Source organism: Falco cherrug (assembly GCF_023634085.1).
Source record: "Falco cherrug isolate bFalChe1 chromosome W unlocalized genomic scaffold, bFalChe1.pri SUPER_W_unloc_1, whole genome shotgun sequence".
NCBI lineage: Eukaryota > Metazoa > Chordata > Aves > Falconiformes > Falconidae > Falco > Falco cherrug.
In genome coordinates, this window is record NW_026599288.1 from 7371257 (window position 1) to 7389874 (window position 18618).

General features: G+C 42.0%; 1 protein-coding gene across 4 annotated transcripts in view; it reads right to left on the reverse strand.

Annotated features, from left to right (window-relative positions):
- Positions 1 to 18618, reverse strand: part of ZCCHC7 (zinc finger CCHC-type containing 7) — a 124648-nt gene that overhangs the window by 43240 nt on the left and 62790 nt on the right. For 3 of the 4 annotated variants that reach the window (XM_055700257.1, XM_055700258.1, XM_055700259.1), the window contains exon 5: positions 848 to 891. In XM_055700257.1, coding sequence (XP_055556232.1) covers positions 848 to 891 — 44 coding nt within the window. The remainder of the gene's footprint in view (positions 1 to 847; positions 892 to 18618) is intronic. The other variant, XM_055700260.1, reaches the window with a different exon arrangement.

Sequence of the window (18618 nt, forward strand, 5' to 3'; positions counted from 1 at the left end):
TTAATTGCAAATATAAGTTACACATTCCCTTGCACACATTAAAGGAAACTTCTTGGACAAAGTACAATGCTATACAAGTCTAGACCAAATCTGCAAGTTGCAATTGTAAAGAAAGATTTAAAAAGGAAAAAGAGGAAAAAACCAGAAGCTGGAAACAACTCTCTCTCTCTCTCTCTCCCAGTGACCTCACACTTCCCTTCTGTGCTGGCAAACAGAATTGAAAATCCAACCTCCAACCTCCGCGGCTTAGTAAACATCGTAATTAAAAAAAAAAAAAACAAACCTGAAATAAAATACTGAAGAAGTGAATGGGAGAGGTACAGAAATACCATTTCTCTTAAAGGGAAGAATTTTTTAACGTTAGCCGATTATGTAAGCTTTACTAAACCTTGGAAAGAGAACTCGAAGGAGTTGGATCTTATAGCTGAAGCGTACTCTTCCTGGACACGATGGCATCCTGCACGAGTACTCCGGGCCACAGCCTAAGAGCATCAGCTCCTAAGCCAACTCCGACCTCCGGGAGGGCAGGAAGGCTACCCACACACAGATGGCTTGTAGTGCTCCCGCGGGGATGGGATTTAGCTCCCACAAAACAATTACTAGTCTCTGAAGAGACTGGGAAGGAGCTGAGGAGGCACTCCTGATTCACGGCACCCTCTTCCCACTCCGTTTGTGTGACTGCTCCAGCGTTCCTGCTGGACAGGAGCTCAGGCTTCACCTGCCTTTGACAGGACACCGCTAAGGATTCCACACCAAAACTACAGATGGATATTTCAATCCCATTGCCCTTGCTCTGCTTGTTAAGAAACGTAAAGAATTATGGAACAATTTGGGTTGTCTGTGTTACCTCTAAGTCTTTATTGCAGATGGACCAGTCCACATCAACTCCTTCTGAAAAACAGAAATAAAATTGATCGCACTTAATTTATGTGAATATTTTTCTATAATATATTCAAATTTATCATCACTGCACTTACTGAAACTGGTAATAGACTCTGAATTGTACTAAAGCAGAGAAACTAGCTCTGTCTTCAGTAAAGGAAAGCTATCAGCCCACTCGGCATCAAATTTGCTTGACCTTAAAACCAGCAGACGTCCAACTCTTGGGTGGACTTCACCTGACACCACCCTCTTGCGCTGCCCCCCAGGGTATAAATTCAGGCAAGGATTTAATTTCTTCAGAGGCAGGGACTCCAAAGCTTCTGTTTCCAGCCATTTGAATTATCTCTGCCTGCACTCATGGGGATGCCTAGCTGCAATCCAGAGCTTGCCAGAGTGGGAGCACATGGAACAAGAAGTTAATGCGCAGCATAAAATATGCTTTTCCTCTTTGCAAATTAGAAAAATCTGTGTCTTCAGCACTGCTTTCTGACTGCTGCATGCCAAAATGACTTTATGCATAACCACGGCAACTAAAGACTGTAAGCTAAGTAACTCTATTTCAAAACAGAGTTTGGTAATGTGCAATAAATCAGGACGACACACTAAATTATCAACTGTCACACCATAACCTTCTCACAGACAGCCTTTGGACTGGCAGAAGTAAAAAGAAAAAATATAAAAGGAAATAAAAAGCAGCGAGCTAAAAGAACAGGGACGCAGTTACAGCTGTTTAAAAATTCTGCATGTCAACACTGTTTACTTCTCTCGCTGTGCAAAGACAGCTGCATCATCTTTTTCATCATTAAAGGAGGATTCATGTCAACAGAGGTGTTCACCTTACCTATACTTTTGCAGTAACCATTACAACCTGTGCACAAATTAATCCCGTGTGTTTGCAGACTTTTTAATGCAAATTGTTCCATCCTGTTCCCACAATCCAAATCTGAAGCATCTATATATGTGTTATTAACACAAATCACAACAACATCAAGATTTACAAATGGTAGAAAAACCAGTAAAAATGTATCCAACTGATTTTGATTGTTACTATTCATTTCCAATGACTAGAAATTAAAATTATACCCTCTATAATGTCATGTCTAACCCTTCATTTATGGAAAAAGTCAGTAATCTCAGCTGAAGTGTGTAATGCAGTATCTGGGTACAAGGTACGTCACTCAAACATGCAAGGGGTGCTTTAGAGCATAATACCTGCTTGCTGCTGTTCTTCATCCAGAATCTGGGGCTAATACTATCTTCTGTAATCTGAAAGCACTCTGAAATGGTTTTATTTTGCTTTTATTTTATTTTACTGGCTAATGCCAATAACACTTAAAAACCATCACAGAGACATAAATAATGAATTAACTAGCCTATTCGTACATCAATTTGAAGGATGTGTCGTACCTAAGTCATGGTACACATAGCAACTGCCACGGCACAAACTCCAGTACAAGCCCCCAACACATCCTTCACTCGAGCATCATTCAGGGTGAGAAGCTATGACCCGAACGAGAAGTGGTACCATGCCCGCAGCCCTGGAGACTGCTTCTCCCGGACTCTCAGGTCCCAGCAAAGAGGACGGAAGAGACAGCATTGCATCAGGTCGCTTCGGTGCAAGTGAGTCGTGGGTATGCCCAAGGGAAAATCAGGCCTTTGGTGTCCGGTCATTGCAAGTAAAGAAACGTGCTGACATATTTGAGAGCATTATTTATTACTTGGAAGCCTGTTAGGGAAAGTCATACATGAAGAAAAAATATCTGTAATTCAAAATTCTGCCTTGGCAATCAGTACTGTGAGCGCCATGTTTCACAGAAATGCACGTACAGAATGGTTGGCAGGTTACAGATCAAAATTACCAGCGAATTAACTCCTGTTAATCATTAGGCATGTCCTTCCTGAGGACAAACCAACTAAGTTTCTCTTCTTCACTGTCAAAATCCCCTGCTTCATAGGGGAAAACCGTGATACAAAGATTCAATTATTCCTAATGCTAGAAACTAAAAATGCTCAAAAATAAATACAAGAGCTTTCATTTCTTTTTTTCTGTATAAAAATACTTTTTTTTTTTTTTTTTAAGTAATGAATTAATATTACTACAAAATATATCTCCACTAAACTTGTTTGGTGACCTAAAAGTTACGTCTAATTCACAACAGATTGCATCAGGCTCTGGTTTTACTCACAAGAAACTATTCAGACTGAAATACGTAGGAAGGGTTACACTTCTGCACCCAACACGAAATCTTGCTTTAGAGACACACAGAAAAATCTCCACCGATTTTCCTCATTGACCACAGCACTAAATCATGAGACGAAGCACAAAACTCTGCTCAAGTTGACAAATACCTCCCCTTCCCCCCAGTTCACTGTACTTATTCGGATGAATTAACTTGTCCAACAGGCACTTCCAGTCTCTGGGTGGCTTGCGGGTTCCCCTGAGCTGGCTTTCTGGCCACTCCACCTTCCCCCAGCCCTGCAGCTGCCCTTTGCTCGTTCTCCAGCGGCAATACCCATCGGCGTGTTGAGGACCCCATTGTACCGCGCTCTCCCTGGTCTGTAGCACCCATAACGTTTGTTTTCACTCCTTAATACTCAGAGGCATGCAGGCGACAGGCCTGGGACCGCTGACTTCAAGAAACTCTTCTTGCAAGGAGACAGTGGTGGCCCAGCTTGCAGCCCTGGGGTGGGCAGGCAGCCAGCACCCCTCAGCACCTTGAGGTGCGCAAGGACGATGCTCTCCCACCCCAAACCCCCAATCAGTAGCCTCAGACCTCCCCCTGGGACTGAGAGGGTGATTTTGGTCAAAGCACAGGCATGAAACACATATGCTAATTACGGAAAGTTTCCGTATTTAGCAAAGACTGGTACAATTAAATCTGCCACCTGATGTTTTCCAAGGCCAAGCCAGTAACTCATTAAATCGTTTCATCCTTTTTTCAGACGTGCACACACACACACACACACACACAGAGGACAGATTTCTGCCTTAAGAATGGGGCTATGAGCACTTTGTTTTTACTCTTAAGAAAGCAGCAGTTTTAAAAGTATTCAGATAATCTCTGTCAAGACTTTCCTCTTTTTTTTTTCTGTGGAGAAGTTGCACGCTTGAAATTTACATTACTTAAAGGGTCCTGTGAGATTTCACAGTGTATTAATAAAATCCTCCCAGAACATCTTCAGCAAATTTGTGCTTTTATTCTTTCTCATCTTCATTCGTTAAAAGCAATCTCCTTTGTAAGATTACACTAATTCCTATACCTCAACTAAAAAAATACAACTTGTTGTCTAAGTTTCTTGAATTTATACTTTGAAAAAAATGGGTTTTTCAAATTGCAGAACAGGGAAGGAGAGGAGGGGAAGAAGAGGATGCAAAATATCTACAGTTTAGATGTAAATGGAAGCTCTGTGCAAGGTTCTTCCTTTAGCAAGTATTACACTTTGGCTGTCCTGTGCCCCTCTACAACAGGATGAATGATACACAACAGCTTTGCTTTTACTTAAAGAAAAATTTTGAAAGATCATTGAGATTCAGATGTATCCCTCCACCAGCATGAAAATGTAAATTTCCGAGCAGTGCTCATGGCGAAGCCAGATTTAGGACCACTGTTCAATGTGCATTCAAGCCTTCCCTCTTTCATTCCAGAAAGGGAGAAGAGGGGAGGAGGGAGAATGAGGACCAGCAGTCAAACCCTGAAATTACCCGGAGAAACAATCCGTTTCCACAGAACAAAAAACTGACTTAGAATCAACAATAAACTGCTCAGAAGATTTCCTTATATGCCACACCACCAACGATCCCAGCAGCAAGCAGGCTACCCCAGCAAGGCAGAGCACGTCCGGGCGCAGATTTTGACCCCGCCAAAAAGTCACACTTTGCTTATTGGGGCTGGGAGAAAACACGTCCCTGTTTCCCCATGCAAGTTCAGCCTGCCTGCAAGGGTTTATTCCATTACCTCATTTAAAAAACACAGAGAAACGGTAGAGTATGGACATTCAACTTTGAAAATAAACCACTACGTTTTCTTAAAAGGGGAAGGCAAGTCGTGCCACCCCTGCTCCCTTCTAATTGGAAAATACAGGCAGACATGTATTTTATTTAGTTTAGTTTATGATCAATTCAGTGAAACAGGATGCTTCAAGCTGTGACGGTACGATATGTGGCCTGAAGGGCAAACACAATTCAAAGCTGGGCTTTAAAAATTGGATTTTGACTGCTAATTAATATAGCACATTACAGAATAGGGAACCCTAATTACATTCCCCTGTAAGACCTCTGTGGCAAGGACTGTTTCAGACGTATCTCTGAACAATATTTAGCATGTCAGGACACAGCTTCTGCTGCTACTAGAATAACAAATAACATTTTAAAATGATAAGTCTTAAACCCCTAAAAATTATCTAGATCTGTAAGAATTTCACATTGTGACGTTTTGCGTATATCTGAAAAAATTCCTGTTTATGTTTGAACCAAAGTGATTCAAGTCTGACTGTAACATAATTTTCTATAAAGAGTTCCCCGTTTTTCTGTGTTCAAGCAGCCCTTCCTCCAAAATACAAGTAATGGAAGTGTGAAGTCGTACCAACCAAGCAGCGTCCCACAAAAGAAGTCGAGATTGCCTCCCTGCATTAGACTTTGCAAAGCACAGGAATCCAGATTTCTATGCACTAGGATGCACTATACATTTTTCTCTTCTGGGAAGATGTATCCCAAGTACCCATATATATATATATGTGTGTGTGTGTGTGTGTATCTATATACATGCACACGCACGTCACCAGAAGTTTTTGAAGTAAACGACATCTCTCTGCGGGCACTGAAGACTAACTGTGAACTGAAAAGGGAGCTAGTCCTCCTTATCCTGCCTGAAGTTTGTGCCCAAGCCACATCTGGATGCAGCACAGCGCAGGTACAGAGGGCTCCAAAACACATTTGGAGGGAGGGAACCACAGGTCTGAGTGACTCCTCGTGCAACCTGTGGATCTCAGCACACTGTCCGGAGAGACCAGTCACGCACCTGCATCACAGGTTCCTGATTTGTTGCAGTTCCAGCTCCATCCCAACATGGACAACTCCTTGCAGGGTACCCAGGCTAGAAGATGCACACCAGCCACAGTGGATGGAGCCCTCTCTGCAACACCCAGTTACTCAAATTAACTGCTGTGAAGAGGGAATGGAACCAACTGTAGTATTTTTCTTAAGACACTTCTAGGGATTTCTCAGCTTTGCTTTGATGAGGAAAAAGGTGATTTACTTCTGCCTCTCCCCTTGCTACCTAATATGTATATACGTGTGTGTGTGTGTATATATATATGTATGTATGTATGTGTGTGCAGTACTATGCACTTCTGCCAGTGAGAAAATACATGCAATACTTAATTTTTAGGAACGTTCATCTGATCCAGCAGGACTTTTTCACAAAATCTGAAAGGTGACAGTGAACAAGCAGCAAAACTCAACCCATTTGAAATGAATTAAAACGTAAGAAGTTGATTGAAGCGAAGGCAGCATCGGCCAAAAGCATACCAGAGTTTAAGAAGAAAAAACCCACACCTCTGAACAGTTCTGCATAAGTGAAAAAAAAAAACAAAAACCAAAAAAAAAAAAAAAACCCAACCACCAAACCCCAAGACCTATGAAAGCAACTTTAAGCAAATTTAAGCAGCCATTACCCATGGGAGAAGACAACCGTCATTGCCAAAGAAGGAAAGTCTGATGGCTGGGGGCTCCGACGTGGTACTTATAATCCCTAGGCAGCATGTTTGGCTGGGGCCCGCTGCAGGGCCAGAGCCGCAGTTTTCAAGAAGACGCACAGGTCATGAAGTTTAATACAGATGAATTAGGAGTAACCTAACCAGGCAGAGATGTGTGCTTTTGATATTTAAAGGGCCCACGAAAAAATACAAGAATCACCCAGGTGCTAGCACATCCTGCCTCTTTTTGGTGAATGTCAGGCATTCAGTATTGCATTTCAGCTGTGTCTCTCTTTTCTGCATAGCTGAACTGCTAGACAACTTCTCTAACAATAAATCCTGAACCTTCTCCCAAGTGTATGTCCTTTTGCATCTACCTCAACTCCATTTATTCTTATGGGTATGTATGGGCAAGACGTTTCACGAACTAAGTGGGAATAATGATGTGCAGTGAAAAAGGTGAAAGACAATATGATTCTGTAAATCGTATTCTTGAGGAATATGTATAGCACCAAATTGCTAAAATGCACAGACACAGGTTAAAACAGAAATACATACTCTGTTTTTTCTCTTAGGTAAGTACGCATAATTTTCTGTCTGTTTTCTGTCTCATGCTATAAACACTGCTTCCTTTAGTCTTGACCACTGCTAGTAATGTTAATTCACAAAACTCAGTGGCTCATGATTTTCAAAGCTTAGCGCAACATTTGCAGAACAAAGTAGGTTTTTCTCTCTTTTTGGTGGGTACAAGTATGGGGACCACAGGAACAGTTAAATTCATGGCATGGTTGGTCTACCACACAGTCGGGGGAATTCTTTAAATAGAGCCTGTCACTCTCTTTGCCCATCAATGGGATTTCCTTCTCAAACTGCTGATTCGTTCAGGTACACAACAGAGGAAATTTCAGTTAACCTTTGTTTCACCCCGGGGAAAAATCTGTCTGAAAAGTATAAAATGAATAGATTTAAAAAAAAAAAAAAAAAAAAAAAAAAAAAGAAGAAGAGGAAAAAAAAAAGAAAGAAAAGCTGCAGGGTCATTATTCCTAGTGTTCACAGCAGTCAAAGTTAAACAGAGAAAAGGAGGCAAACATGAACATTTTATTCCCACCAGAGAATAAGGTGTAACATATGATTTAGAAATTCCGTTGTCTATACTGTGATTTCTAATTTAGAGAAGGAAAGACAGAACACAAATCCTTTGTCCTCACTGGGTGCATCAAGAATTCACTTTTTGACTATTTCCTATATGACTGAAATAGGAATAATTTACTTTGAAGAGAAAGCCTTTTAAACTATTTGATTAAGTTGTCTTAAATACCTTTTGGATTCCAGCAGTCCCTGGTGAAGAGAAAAATAATAAATGCTAACTCAGAATTACCTGTGAAAAAATGCATGAGATAAAATCAAAAGTACAGTCATAAAATAAAGGGAAGCTTCAGGACAGATTACTGCCAAAAATGGCCTTAGACTGTTTTAAGTTAATCACTAAAAAATCACAATTATAATTTCAAAATAGGAATAATAATTTTCTGGTGCGATTCATCTGACAACACGTCCGTACTATTCACTCAGGTATCGAACTGAACGTCACTGCAAACCTCCCCCCAGCCAGTCTGCGAGGGACGACCGCCAGCAGAGCTCGGGCTGGGCGGTCAAGGTCCTGGCGTGGAGGACTAGAGAGGTCTGCATGGGTCTAGCTCCAGGGCAAGTGCTATCCTGAAATTTCTTGGAGGATCAATAGGATGCCAAGAATTGATGCTGGAGTACTGACTCCAACATCACTGAGCCTATTTCTGTATTTAAGTCATCATTACTGCGCAGCAGATTTTGTCAGTGGCAATACAGCACTTCATCGAAGAAGGTCATAAGGGAAGCCAGAGGCTTTGGCAGCTGCATCACCATGCAGAATCTTCACCTCTTAATCAGCCCTTGAAGACTGGTATCTACTGCAGTTATCAGCGTTAACTGTTAGAGCCCAGAAGCCTAACCAGTGCCCACGGATTGCTTTAACGATCTGTACAGATTCCTTCACGGAGTCAGCTAAAATGGTACTCAATTAACGGCTAAGACACGAGCCTGAAAAGTACCGCTGCTCCACCTCTCAAGTGTCAGTTAACAGCAAATCTACAGTTGTACCTTGGGAATCTCTTTTGGCAACATAGTGCGTCTTTCTCCACCAATACAGAATGAAGGAGATACAAATAGAAAAGAGGGAGCAAAGTCCACGAAGCCTTGTTCTACTAAGGCTCGTGGTGCCTGATCTGGCAAAGTCACTGGGCCTAAAAGAAGCTGTGTAAGAGATGGGCTAACAACATTATGCCTCTTCCCACAATGGAGAGGAATCCAGATTTAAAGTTCCTTGGAAATGATTCATTAATTCTTCAACTGAATAACAAACCTGAAACCATTAACCATCAACTGTATCCTAGAAAAAAAGCACGGCTCTCTTGATGCTGCCATTAGGAAATTCCTGAGTTTGAAGAATGCTGATGTAGATAAGCATCTGAAGCCTGTAAAGTTTAATTGGAGCTCTTGCCTCTACTTTTGCCCTGAAATTCAAAAAAGCTTTAAACCAGGAAAAAAGAATAAAAAAAAAAAAATCACATTTCAACACAAGCTAACTGCCAGTCTTTGGCTATGGGCTAGAATTTCACTTCAACTGTCCTTCATGCTGATAACCTGACTCATTGGGCAATGGCAAGCTAAATCCTCCCAGTTCTGATAACCCCTTCCCACCCTCATGGTCAGACCAGGCTCTCCCCACATAGTCATGTGGGAGAAGAACAGCTCTTGGAAGTCGTAAAGAACCACCACTGGGTCTCTGGGATGAGGCAGACCCCAGGTGGTCATACTAGAACAGCTCCAAAGGTTCTCAGTGCTTTCAGATTCCTTTCCTGGGAGCATTCAAACAAACTCCACAGTGACTAACCTGTCTCTAGAGAACAAACTGTAACGGCTAGACATCGTGGCTTGATTCTCATTTGGCACTTCTGTGGTTCTTAGGAGAAGCAATTTATAAATTGTTAACACAACCAGACTTAGACCGTGCCTATAGCTTTTCAAGGTTTTGAAATGTTACACATCATTCGGTAGCTTCACAGATATGGAGGAGGACAACCCTCAACACTTCTAAAGACACAGATGGAAATGGGAATGCCCGAGTACTAAAGTGTAACGGCACCAATGCGGTTAACAGGTTCCAAAGGTAGTACAGAGCTCTAACGTGATGAAGAGCAGGCTAAAATGACACCAGAACAGAACACCAGAGAGGTCTTTACATGGTCTTTACCTCTAGATGAAAGGAATCCCCCAAAGCCTGATCAAAACTAGGATGCAGGCGACTGCGTTACCCTGAGAGCAGAACTGAAGTTTGAGCTAAAGCTACTATGGAGACCTGGAGTGGGTGAAAACCTGTTGGATACATCCCTAGTTCCTCTTTTTGATCCTCGTGAGGATTATAGTAAAGATGGAATAGGAAACACATGCAGGAGGCTCCTGAAAAAATATTCATACTGAAAGAAAAATTCTAACAATTCAGGAACAGAAATCCACACCACTTCATTGATTTCCCATAGATGAAAAAATTCTACCCAAGGAAACCTCCTCATGTGGCACACGTGAGGAATACAAGCAGCACCCTGGGCACTACGGTGCCCCTCCATGTTAAATCATCTTCAAACTCGCAACTTCCAGGAAAACAAAGACATGAGAAAAGCTCCAGCAACACAGCACTCCTAACAGCAAGTGGTAACAAAGCACTGATCCAGTGCAGATGTCTAACGGCACGTCGTGATTTTACGAGAAGAAAACTCCAGTGTTAAGACTCTGCTCTAATTTTGGTGTTCCTGAGCTTTTTACGAGCTTACTACCATACCAGACAGGCAGATCTTTTAGCCTGTATCTGGAGGCATGCACCACAAACATCTCTCACTGCCGGAAAAGGGGGAAAGTTCTTCTCAATGCCTTCTTCATGGTTTGTAAGCATGCATCAAGATGCTGCAGTGGCTCTTCTGAGAGTCACTAACATGGAAGATTGTAGTTTGCCCTAGCGAAGATGATACATTGCTCTCAAGCCACTGTGAAGCTCTGTAGACACTTCAAATGTGAAAGCACCAAACAGCATTAGTAAGCTGTGGAGACCCTGAGAGTCGTACCTCTTGAGCATGATCTCACATTGGTTGGGTTCTGAGGGACACAGATTGAAAAGAAGCAGAGAATTCAAAAGAACAGTGTCTTTTCCATTTCAGTCCTCATTTTTTGGTGTACTACATTCCACATGACAAAGACATCCTTTTCTTGGGACAACCGGGATGGACTTCTCTCAACATCAGCTCGCAATAGAAAACAGAGTTTTCCAGAAACACATTATTTCCATACTTGAGGCACAATTGCAAGGTGATGAAAAACAAAGTGGCCTTGCTAAAGAACTACTAATTCTCACTGGCTAGAACAGTTTCGTCCTTGCAAGAAGGACGCAGCAGAAAAGATGTCTCTCTCTTTCCTCCTTTTTCTGAAGAAAAGAGAAAGTGGGGAAAAGAAAATGTGATGTCTCTCTAGAATCAGCAAAGAACGATTCTCAATGAGAGAATTCAATTTTTGCTTATTCAAAAATGTTTCAGTGGTGCAAGTGGAAAACAATAATCCCCCAAAGCATCTGAGACTCCCAATTTCATCTGTTTCCCATGTACACCAGCATGTACATCTTGACAGTGGGGTACAGGCACCACAGGAGGAATTTTTTTTTTTTAACCATTAATAAATAAAATAAAATATGTTTTTAAAACATCGTTTACCTAATGTTTTTCTCATCCTTTTTTACTTTCTATTTTGTCTATGTTTTATAATGTACATAAGACATCAGTACAGTATTACATGTATATAATTTATAAATAAATAAATACACATATGGTGAGGGTGTGGGCTCAAAAATGTTTTTCCTGATAGGGGTGTGTGATCGAACGTGTTTGGAGACCACTGCGCTAGGCCATGGCTTTCACTAGTGGCCAAAGAGTTACCAAAGAAACAGAGGGAAGCCAATTTTCTGTACAAAAGCCTGCAATGGATAGAAAAATTGGAAGTCCTCATATGGTGTTTTTTTCCATATCCTCAGATCCCGTGTTTGAAAGACGATGTATATTTAGTACACACTATCTTTCATTCTTTCAGAAAAAAAGCTGGAGTCCTTTGAAGGAGGATGCACTGTAACCGCAACTGACACTTAAAGCGCCTGGTACAAAAGAGGTATTTACACTTCTTTTTTTTGGTGTTTGTTTGTTTGTTTGGGGGTTTGGGTGGGGGTTTTTTGGTTATTCAGCATGGATGCATAAAAGAAGTCAGAGGAAAAGTCAGCCCTGTTTCACTGAACTGCAATTAGACAATAGCAATACTTACGCTCTGAATGCACTACTAACCAAGTTTCAATAACCAACAAGCATTAAACTAGAACCATAGTGCTTTTAGGCATAGATAACATACCCTGTGTTCTACTTTCTACTTAAGAAAGAAATTAAGCATAAATACAGTTTGTGCTGGATGTGGTTACTGGCCTAGAAATTGTACTGCAACCAATCTGTGCTCAAATTCAGAAGTCTTGTTCTATAAAAAAAAATCATTGGAAAAAAAAAAAGCAAGTTGTCCATTCAGATAAATATCTGAGGGTGAATAAACATGAGATCAAGGAAGAAGTGCCCCAGTGGTTAAGCACCATATTAACCCTGGTGAATGCTGCTCAAATATTTTCACAGCCTGTGTTGATCTGCTCAAGATATTAAAGTTTTGTGGGGACAAGTAGAGCTCACAAGTCTTATGTTTGATTTTAAGCATTTAAATTCAGAGAGTTTAACCAGCCACTGCTGAAAATCAATGAGACAACAGAAGTAGTTAAGGTGCACGTAATTGTTTTGAAAGTAGCACTTAAAGACATTTAATAGCACTTTTTCCTGACATTAATAGAACTGTATAACACACCTGCTCTTCCTACCTGGATATAAATACTGCAACTCTCGATTTTTCACTGTTCCAGTAGGAAACTGTTACGCACTTCATATTTACAGGTGTTTGGGTTTTTTAATTTATAATGTTTTTGTTTGATTAAAGCTTTTTTTTGTTTGTTTCATTGTTGATTTTTAAGCAGTCATATTCTTTAAAAATATGCAGTTATTTAATTCATCTCAGTAACTTCATGTGTGGGACTGAAACATTTGTATTAATCTGAGAAAGCTGAAACATTTCTGAAGTTGTGATTTAAGTCATTCTTTTCTAATAAGGCCTGAATAACCTAATCAGTTTAGCCTATATGCCTCAGGCGAAAGTCCCTTACACTGTAGCAGAGTTATGATTCTACTCTGCAAACACTGAATATACTTTCCGTATCACAAGTCCGAGCAATAATTTGTGAAATCTTCCAGAAATCAGGTTTCCCCCCCCGCCCCCCTTCATCTGGACAAGAGCAAGGGATGTCTGAATCCATGATTAAAGGGCTGGTTGCAAAGCAGATTCTGCTTCTACCTAGCAACACTCAGAAAAAAACAACTGGTCCCACCGCTGAAAAAAATTATCAATGCCTCATTTAAAATGTGCAATCAACCGAATTTCCTGAGCAGTGTGGTAGCTGGTCACTCCTTTAAAAAAAAAAATAATACAGACACTCTTTCTAACTCCCACTGTCTTTCACTAGGTGGTAAGCAAAGAGGAAGGGGACAAGAAAAGCAACAAAACGTCACATCGGATGCTGTGAATCCTTCACCGGGGCACAGGCTTTGCACCGTGAAGTGGAGCCACCACAGATCTCGTGAAGATCAATACCATTTCTAATAGTCTTGAGGGTCTGGGAAGTGGAAACTCATGGCAAACGTTACAAGAGACACTCGTGAAGGGAGATGGCAGCATTTGAAAAAAGACAAACCAGACTTCAGAGGAGGAGACAGAACACGACTCATGTCTACCCTCCCGTCTTTGGCTGTCCATCGAACGCCGGCAGATCAGCACATGCGGGGCACTGCAGCAGTGGCCGCTCTGGTGCTTACAGAGGCTCTCCAAAGACAAGTCCTGTCTTATTTGTCATATCTCGACAGCAGAGTAACATGCACACCAGCAGGTTTCACTTGGTGTCAGTTTATCAGACGTTGCCTTACCGAACGCCCTTGGCACAGAAGGGGCTCGCCAGCAGCACTGTTGGTTTTGGTACTGGATCAAGCCCTAGATGCCTTCACGAGCCTCAAAGAAACTATGGCTGCAGGAGGTGGTTTTTGCTGGAACAACTGCCTGCAGTGGGGGATTGCGGTCAGCACTGACGGCGCCGGTGAGCAATTGCAATTCAGTGTGTCACTAACAGAAATGCAGCGGCACAAGCGTGCAACAGTCCCACACGCAACGAGCATGTGGCCTGGCACTGAAGCTATTGTACACATGCACCTGGTGCTGACAGCCATGAATTGTCATGAGGTTTGGCTTTGATGCTCAGTGCACGTGGTTTAGAAAAAAAAAATCCAACTCTCAATTAAACTAAAAAAAAAATAAAATCCAACTCAATTAAAAACCAGACTTAAAATATTCTTCCCATGCACTCACCTCCTAAACTGAGGGCAAAACCAGAGGCAGCAAACTACTAAAACATGACTGGGTTTGGGTGGCAGTTAGGACCTCTCTGAGAACAACCTTAAATAAATTTATTTCAAGTCAGTAAGAAATGGTGGGATGCTAGAGTTTGCCCTTCCTTTTTCTGTAAGTCAGTGATTCAGAAGATCCAGTATGACTGAATTCAGACATGTATTTTGCATCTACTGCACAAGCTTGAAAAATCATATATTAATTTTCAAGAAATGTGAAGACAGCATATTTGAAACGCATTGTTTGTACATTTGCTTTAGTTTACTCCTGTGTTCATGCAAGATCAATAGCTTGCTGATGCAGTAGGAAAAATGCGATCGCACTGTTATTATTTTTCTTAACAGAAGTGCAGAGGGAAGTATAAGGGAAAGATAATCTGCAATTTGTTACCCAGTAAGCCTCTTCGAGTGATTTTCAAAAAAGAAAATACAGTACAAAAGTAGAAAGCCACCTACTCAACATAAATGCTTTCAAGTAAACAAACTGTTTAAACAGATTACATCACTCACCAGCAACATTCAAAATCTAAGAAAATAAGTGGGCCAACTACTTACTGTTAATCTGAGAAAGGGCACGTACAACTTGCCTTCCTCTCTTCGAAACATGAAGAACGATAAATTAACTGGTTGCTTGAAAAGAACATATCTAAGGCGTTGTAGAAACACTCGTTTCCTTTTTTGCCATTGTCTCTGATGACATGCTCTTTGAATTACATACCTGCCTCCAGCCTTCATTATTTCTACGTTTCATTATAATGAAGATTATACTTTGACTTCCAAGGCTGCTCGCCATTATAAAACCCTGCAAAACCTTCTTTTCCCTTGCAATCTTACAGTGCCACAGTGAAAACAACACAGAATTCTTCCAGGTATTCCTTTTACCCATAACACAACCCTTGACACCAAATGAAAAAAAAAAAAATATTAAAAAAATAGTGCAGAGAACACACGGCCAATGAAGCCCACAATAGGTGCCGCCACTGTTCCCGATTTCAAAGAGAATTCTTAGATTGGAATATCTCGTGACCTGCAGCAGTGAACAAACAAACTAGTGGAAAATATGAGTTGCTTAGTCATGGACAATATTTGCCCTCTTACAAATGTACAAAACTGTTGAAATATCTAAAATGGCTGATTTTCCTGTCAAGTCTCCAATTATCTCATGAGATGCACACAAACCTTTTATTGAAATTCCCAATTTTGAGTTCTACAGCTAACTTGTGTGAGGAGTCTGCACAACTGACATTCCGTAAGCATCCCGTCAGTGCTGTGCCACTTCTACACTACATTGCAGAGGACTGCGCTCTCGTCATGACCAACTGTGAGAAACCGCAAATGATAAAGCCGAGGCTGGACTGTGACCTCCTGTTCCTGTCCCTGTCACTTCTCTGGCACAAGAGACGAGCCCCGGCGCCAGCAGATGCCCTGGGTGTGTGGGCACTGCCGGGTGGGCTCTCCACCCGCCCCAGTCAGACCTGTCCCAGGGCACCACGTCCTCTCCAGGCAGCACCAGGATGGTGGAGCCGCAGCACCAACTGGGCAGCACCTTCGCCCTCCTGGCCACACAGGGATGCCGTCTGCACGGTCACAGCCTGCTGCTGGCACACATGGGGGGAGGGGGGGGGAACGGGACAGCTGCTTGGTCACCAGTTACTTTTCTGTGCTGAACTCCTGACACTTTTGCTCAAGGTTCACGCTTGTGTTTGCACTTCCAAAGAGCGTTTCACATGAGACCGAAGGTCCAGTTACCATCTTGAGCATCTACAGCTTCAAAAAAAAAAAAAAAAAAAATCAGGAGGGTTCCTGTTTAAAAAGGAAAGCAGCGTTCAACTGTTTTGTCAGGAACACATTTTACCTGCTGCGATATACTATTTGTTTAGACCAAAGAAGGAACTGTAGCAATCCCCCTGGGTTATTTTGGGCACAGTTCCCAAAGCTCTTGCACATGCCTGCAGGCTTTATTTGTGTTGAATAATATAACCTTCTTTTTTTCTTCGTCTTCTTTTTTTTTTTTTTAATTCAGCTATTCTTGCACTCAGACAAATTTTAAAAAATTAACTTTCTGTAAACATAGTGTTATCTTAATAAGTTCAAATATTATTAGACTATTCCCCAGGGGAAGAAAAGCAATATGTTCTAAAGCAAGTGGCTGTACATTTTGCAGAAGGTGGCTATTCGGAAATTAAGAAATGCAAATGATTCTACAGTTTATGTGCCTCAAAGTAAAAATAATGATATTAAATTTTAAAAAGGTAGCATAAGATATTGCTGCTTATGCAGGAGCATGAGGATGCCAAGGGACCCAGAGCGATCCTCGGTCTAAGGTTTTCAATGGCACAGACTAGTGATCACAGGATGCTGGTGATACTCTCCAGTTACCCCTGGCAACCCTTCTCAACTGTAACGATGCTGCCCTACAATAGCTTTCACTGGGCAGCTTTCTCTTCACTTAGCTGAATGCTTTGGGACCATCTGCGTCGGAAAGCATAAAAGGCCAGCCTGCCTGTGGGCCCGTCACTCTGAACACCACCTCTCTGACCCCGATTAAATACAACTTTCAATCCCTTTTGTCCTCCCTGTTGACTTCTCCTATTAAGGGAGCCCTTTGACAAAGAAAGCGGAAGAGTGGACTAAGTGCCCCCAAGAAAGGTGATGTCTGATACTGCTCAACACAAGGATTAGCAAGCCAATACATAACAAAAGCAAGTTTGGGGGAGGGGTAAAGAGGAAAAGAAAAAAATGGTTTTAGCCAGGTCTTTGACTAATTCAGTAGGTACACAGTTCAACAAATAGCTATACAAGAGGCCTGCTCCGAAAGAAACAACTACTAGAGAACAATAATTTGAGGAGATACCTTTCAGCATCATGACACAAGGCCATGACATTGACAAGAATGGTGGATATATCATTTGCTACCTATGCTTTTTTAAAGTGAATTTTGTGGAGAGGAAAGGCATTAAGAATACTTGAGAAGTTACATCAGAGACAGACTGCTTCCTACAGAAGGGCCTTGGAAAATATCTTAACTTCAGTCATCCACGCTAACTTTAAAGGCAGTAGGCTACAAACCCACGAATGACAAGAACAGCATTGGCTAGGGGAAACCTAAATTACTTGCCATGCAAGAGGTGACGGTTTCCGAAGGCATACACTAAAAAATTGACTGCTGTTTGGAATGTGCAACGCATCTTTACGAAAAATGAAAATTTGCCTTATTTTTGGCCTGAAAAGACTTGCAGTAGCAAAGTACGCCAAGGTAAGACAGCCTCTGAGCCTGAAGTCAACAGTCAGCACCAGGGAGTGTCCGAGCGGCTCCAAGAGTGCGGAGGCATGAGGAGCAGGAGCAGAGGGAAGAGTGGAGTGTCAGTGACTCCCGCCATCCATGCCTAACCTCAGGAGAAGAGACCAGTCTCCTGGCCAGCACTCTCCGCAGTGGAGATGAAGAGCTGGGAGATTGGGAACCTAGCTGTGGCCTGCCACAAGACAGAAAATAATGCTGCTCCAGGAGTGCAGAAGATGTCTCCACTGAAGACCCTGAAGCCAAACTCAGAAGAAAACACTTCTGTAGAGTGAAGGAGCAGGAGGGATTACCAGGGGTTTTATTTCCAGGAAAAAAAAAAAAAAATATTGAAACAACAGGAGTGACCAGAAGAGAGGAACAGTAGTCAGAAAGCCATACACAAAACAAACCTTAGAAGAACCCCAACGAGTCCTGGGAGCAGACCCTATTTCTAACCCCAAAATCATCAGTAATTAGGCAAGGGAAGCAAGCAGATCAGATTAGCCCCGTGAAAATGTTGCAGTATGGCCAAGCTACCCACCAGCATATTATGAAGGATTGCATTACAGCACAACTGCCGGCCCACAGAGGTTCTTTTCACACTACCTACAGCTTCACAGATTTTTTTCCCTTCCTTACAACAGCTCTGCCTCCCAAATCTCTGAAGTTATATCCATGACCCTTCCAGCTGAGGACCAGAAAAGACTTCCTCCAGAGCATGTCAGGAATGCCTGATCTAGTGGTGTTTGTCCACAGTATTACATTCTCTTCTTCTCATTCTTCTTGGTGGGGCATATCATTCCAAGGAGCAGATCTCTTCAGGGATTAAAAGCAACTTGGGCACATCATCAAAGCTGCGTTCACTTCCCAGCCATCAGTAAAGTCTGGTTTTGCTATTTAGAACAACATCAACTCCTGGCAAAGTTCCTCTCTGCGTGAGTGCTCTAAGTGTCCTCAATGAAGCTTGATCTGCAGAGGCATCGGCACTGCTGGCCCTACCCGAGTCCCCTTCTCTAGCCTGCTCCTACCAGTTCCAATCAGGTTGTCGAACCTTATCTTGTTAGATAAGCAGCCAATCTCCAGCTTTCACTGTGTCACCAAAACGCTCTTATACTGCCTTTAACACTGTCCACCTGTATGGCATTTCAGTGCGAC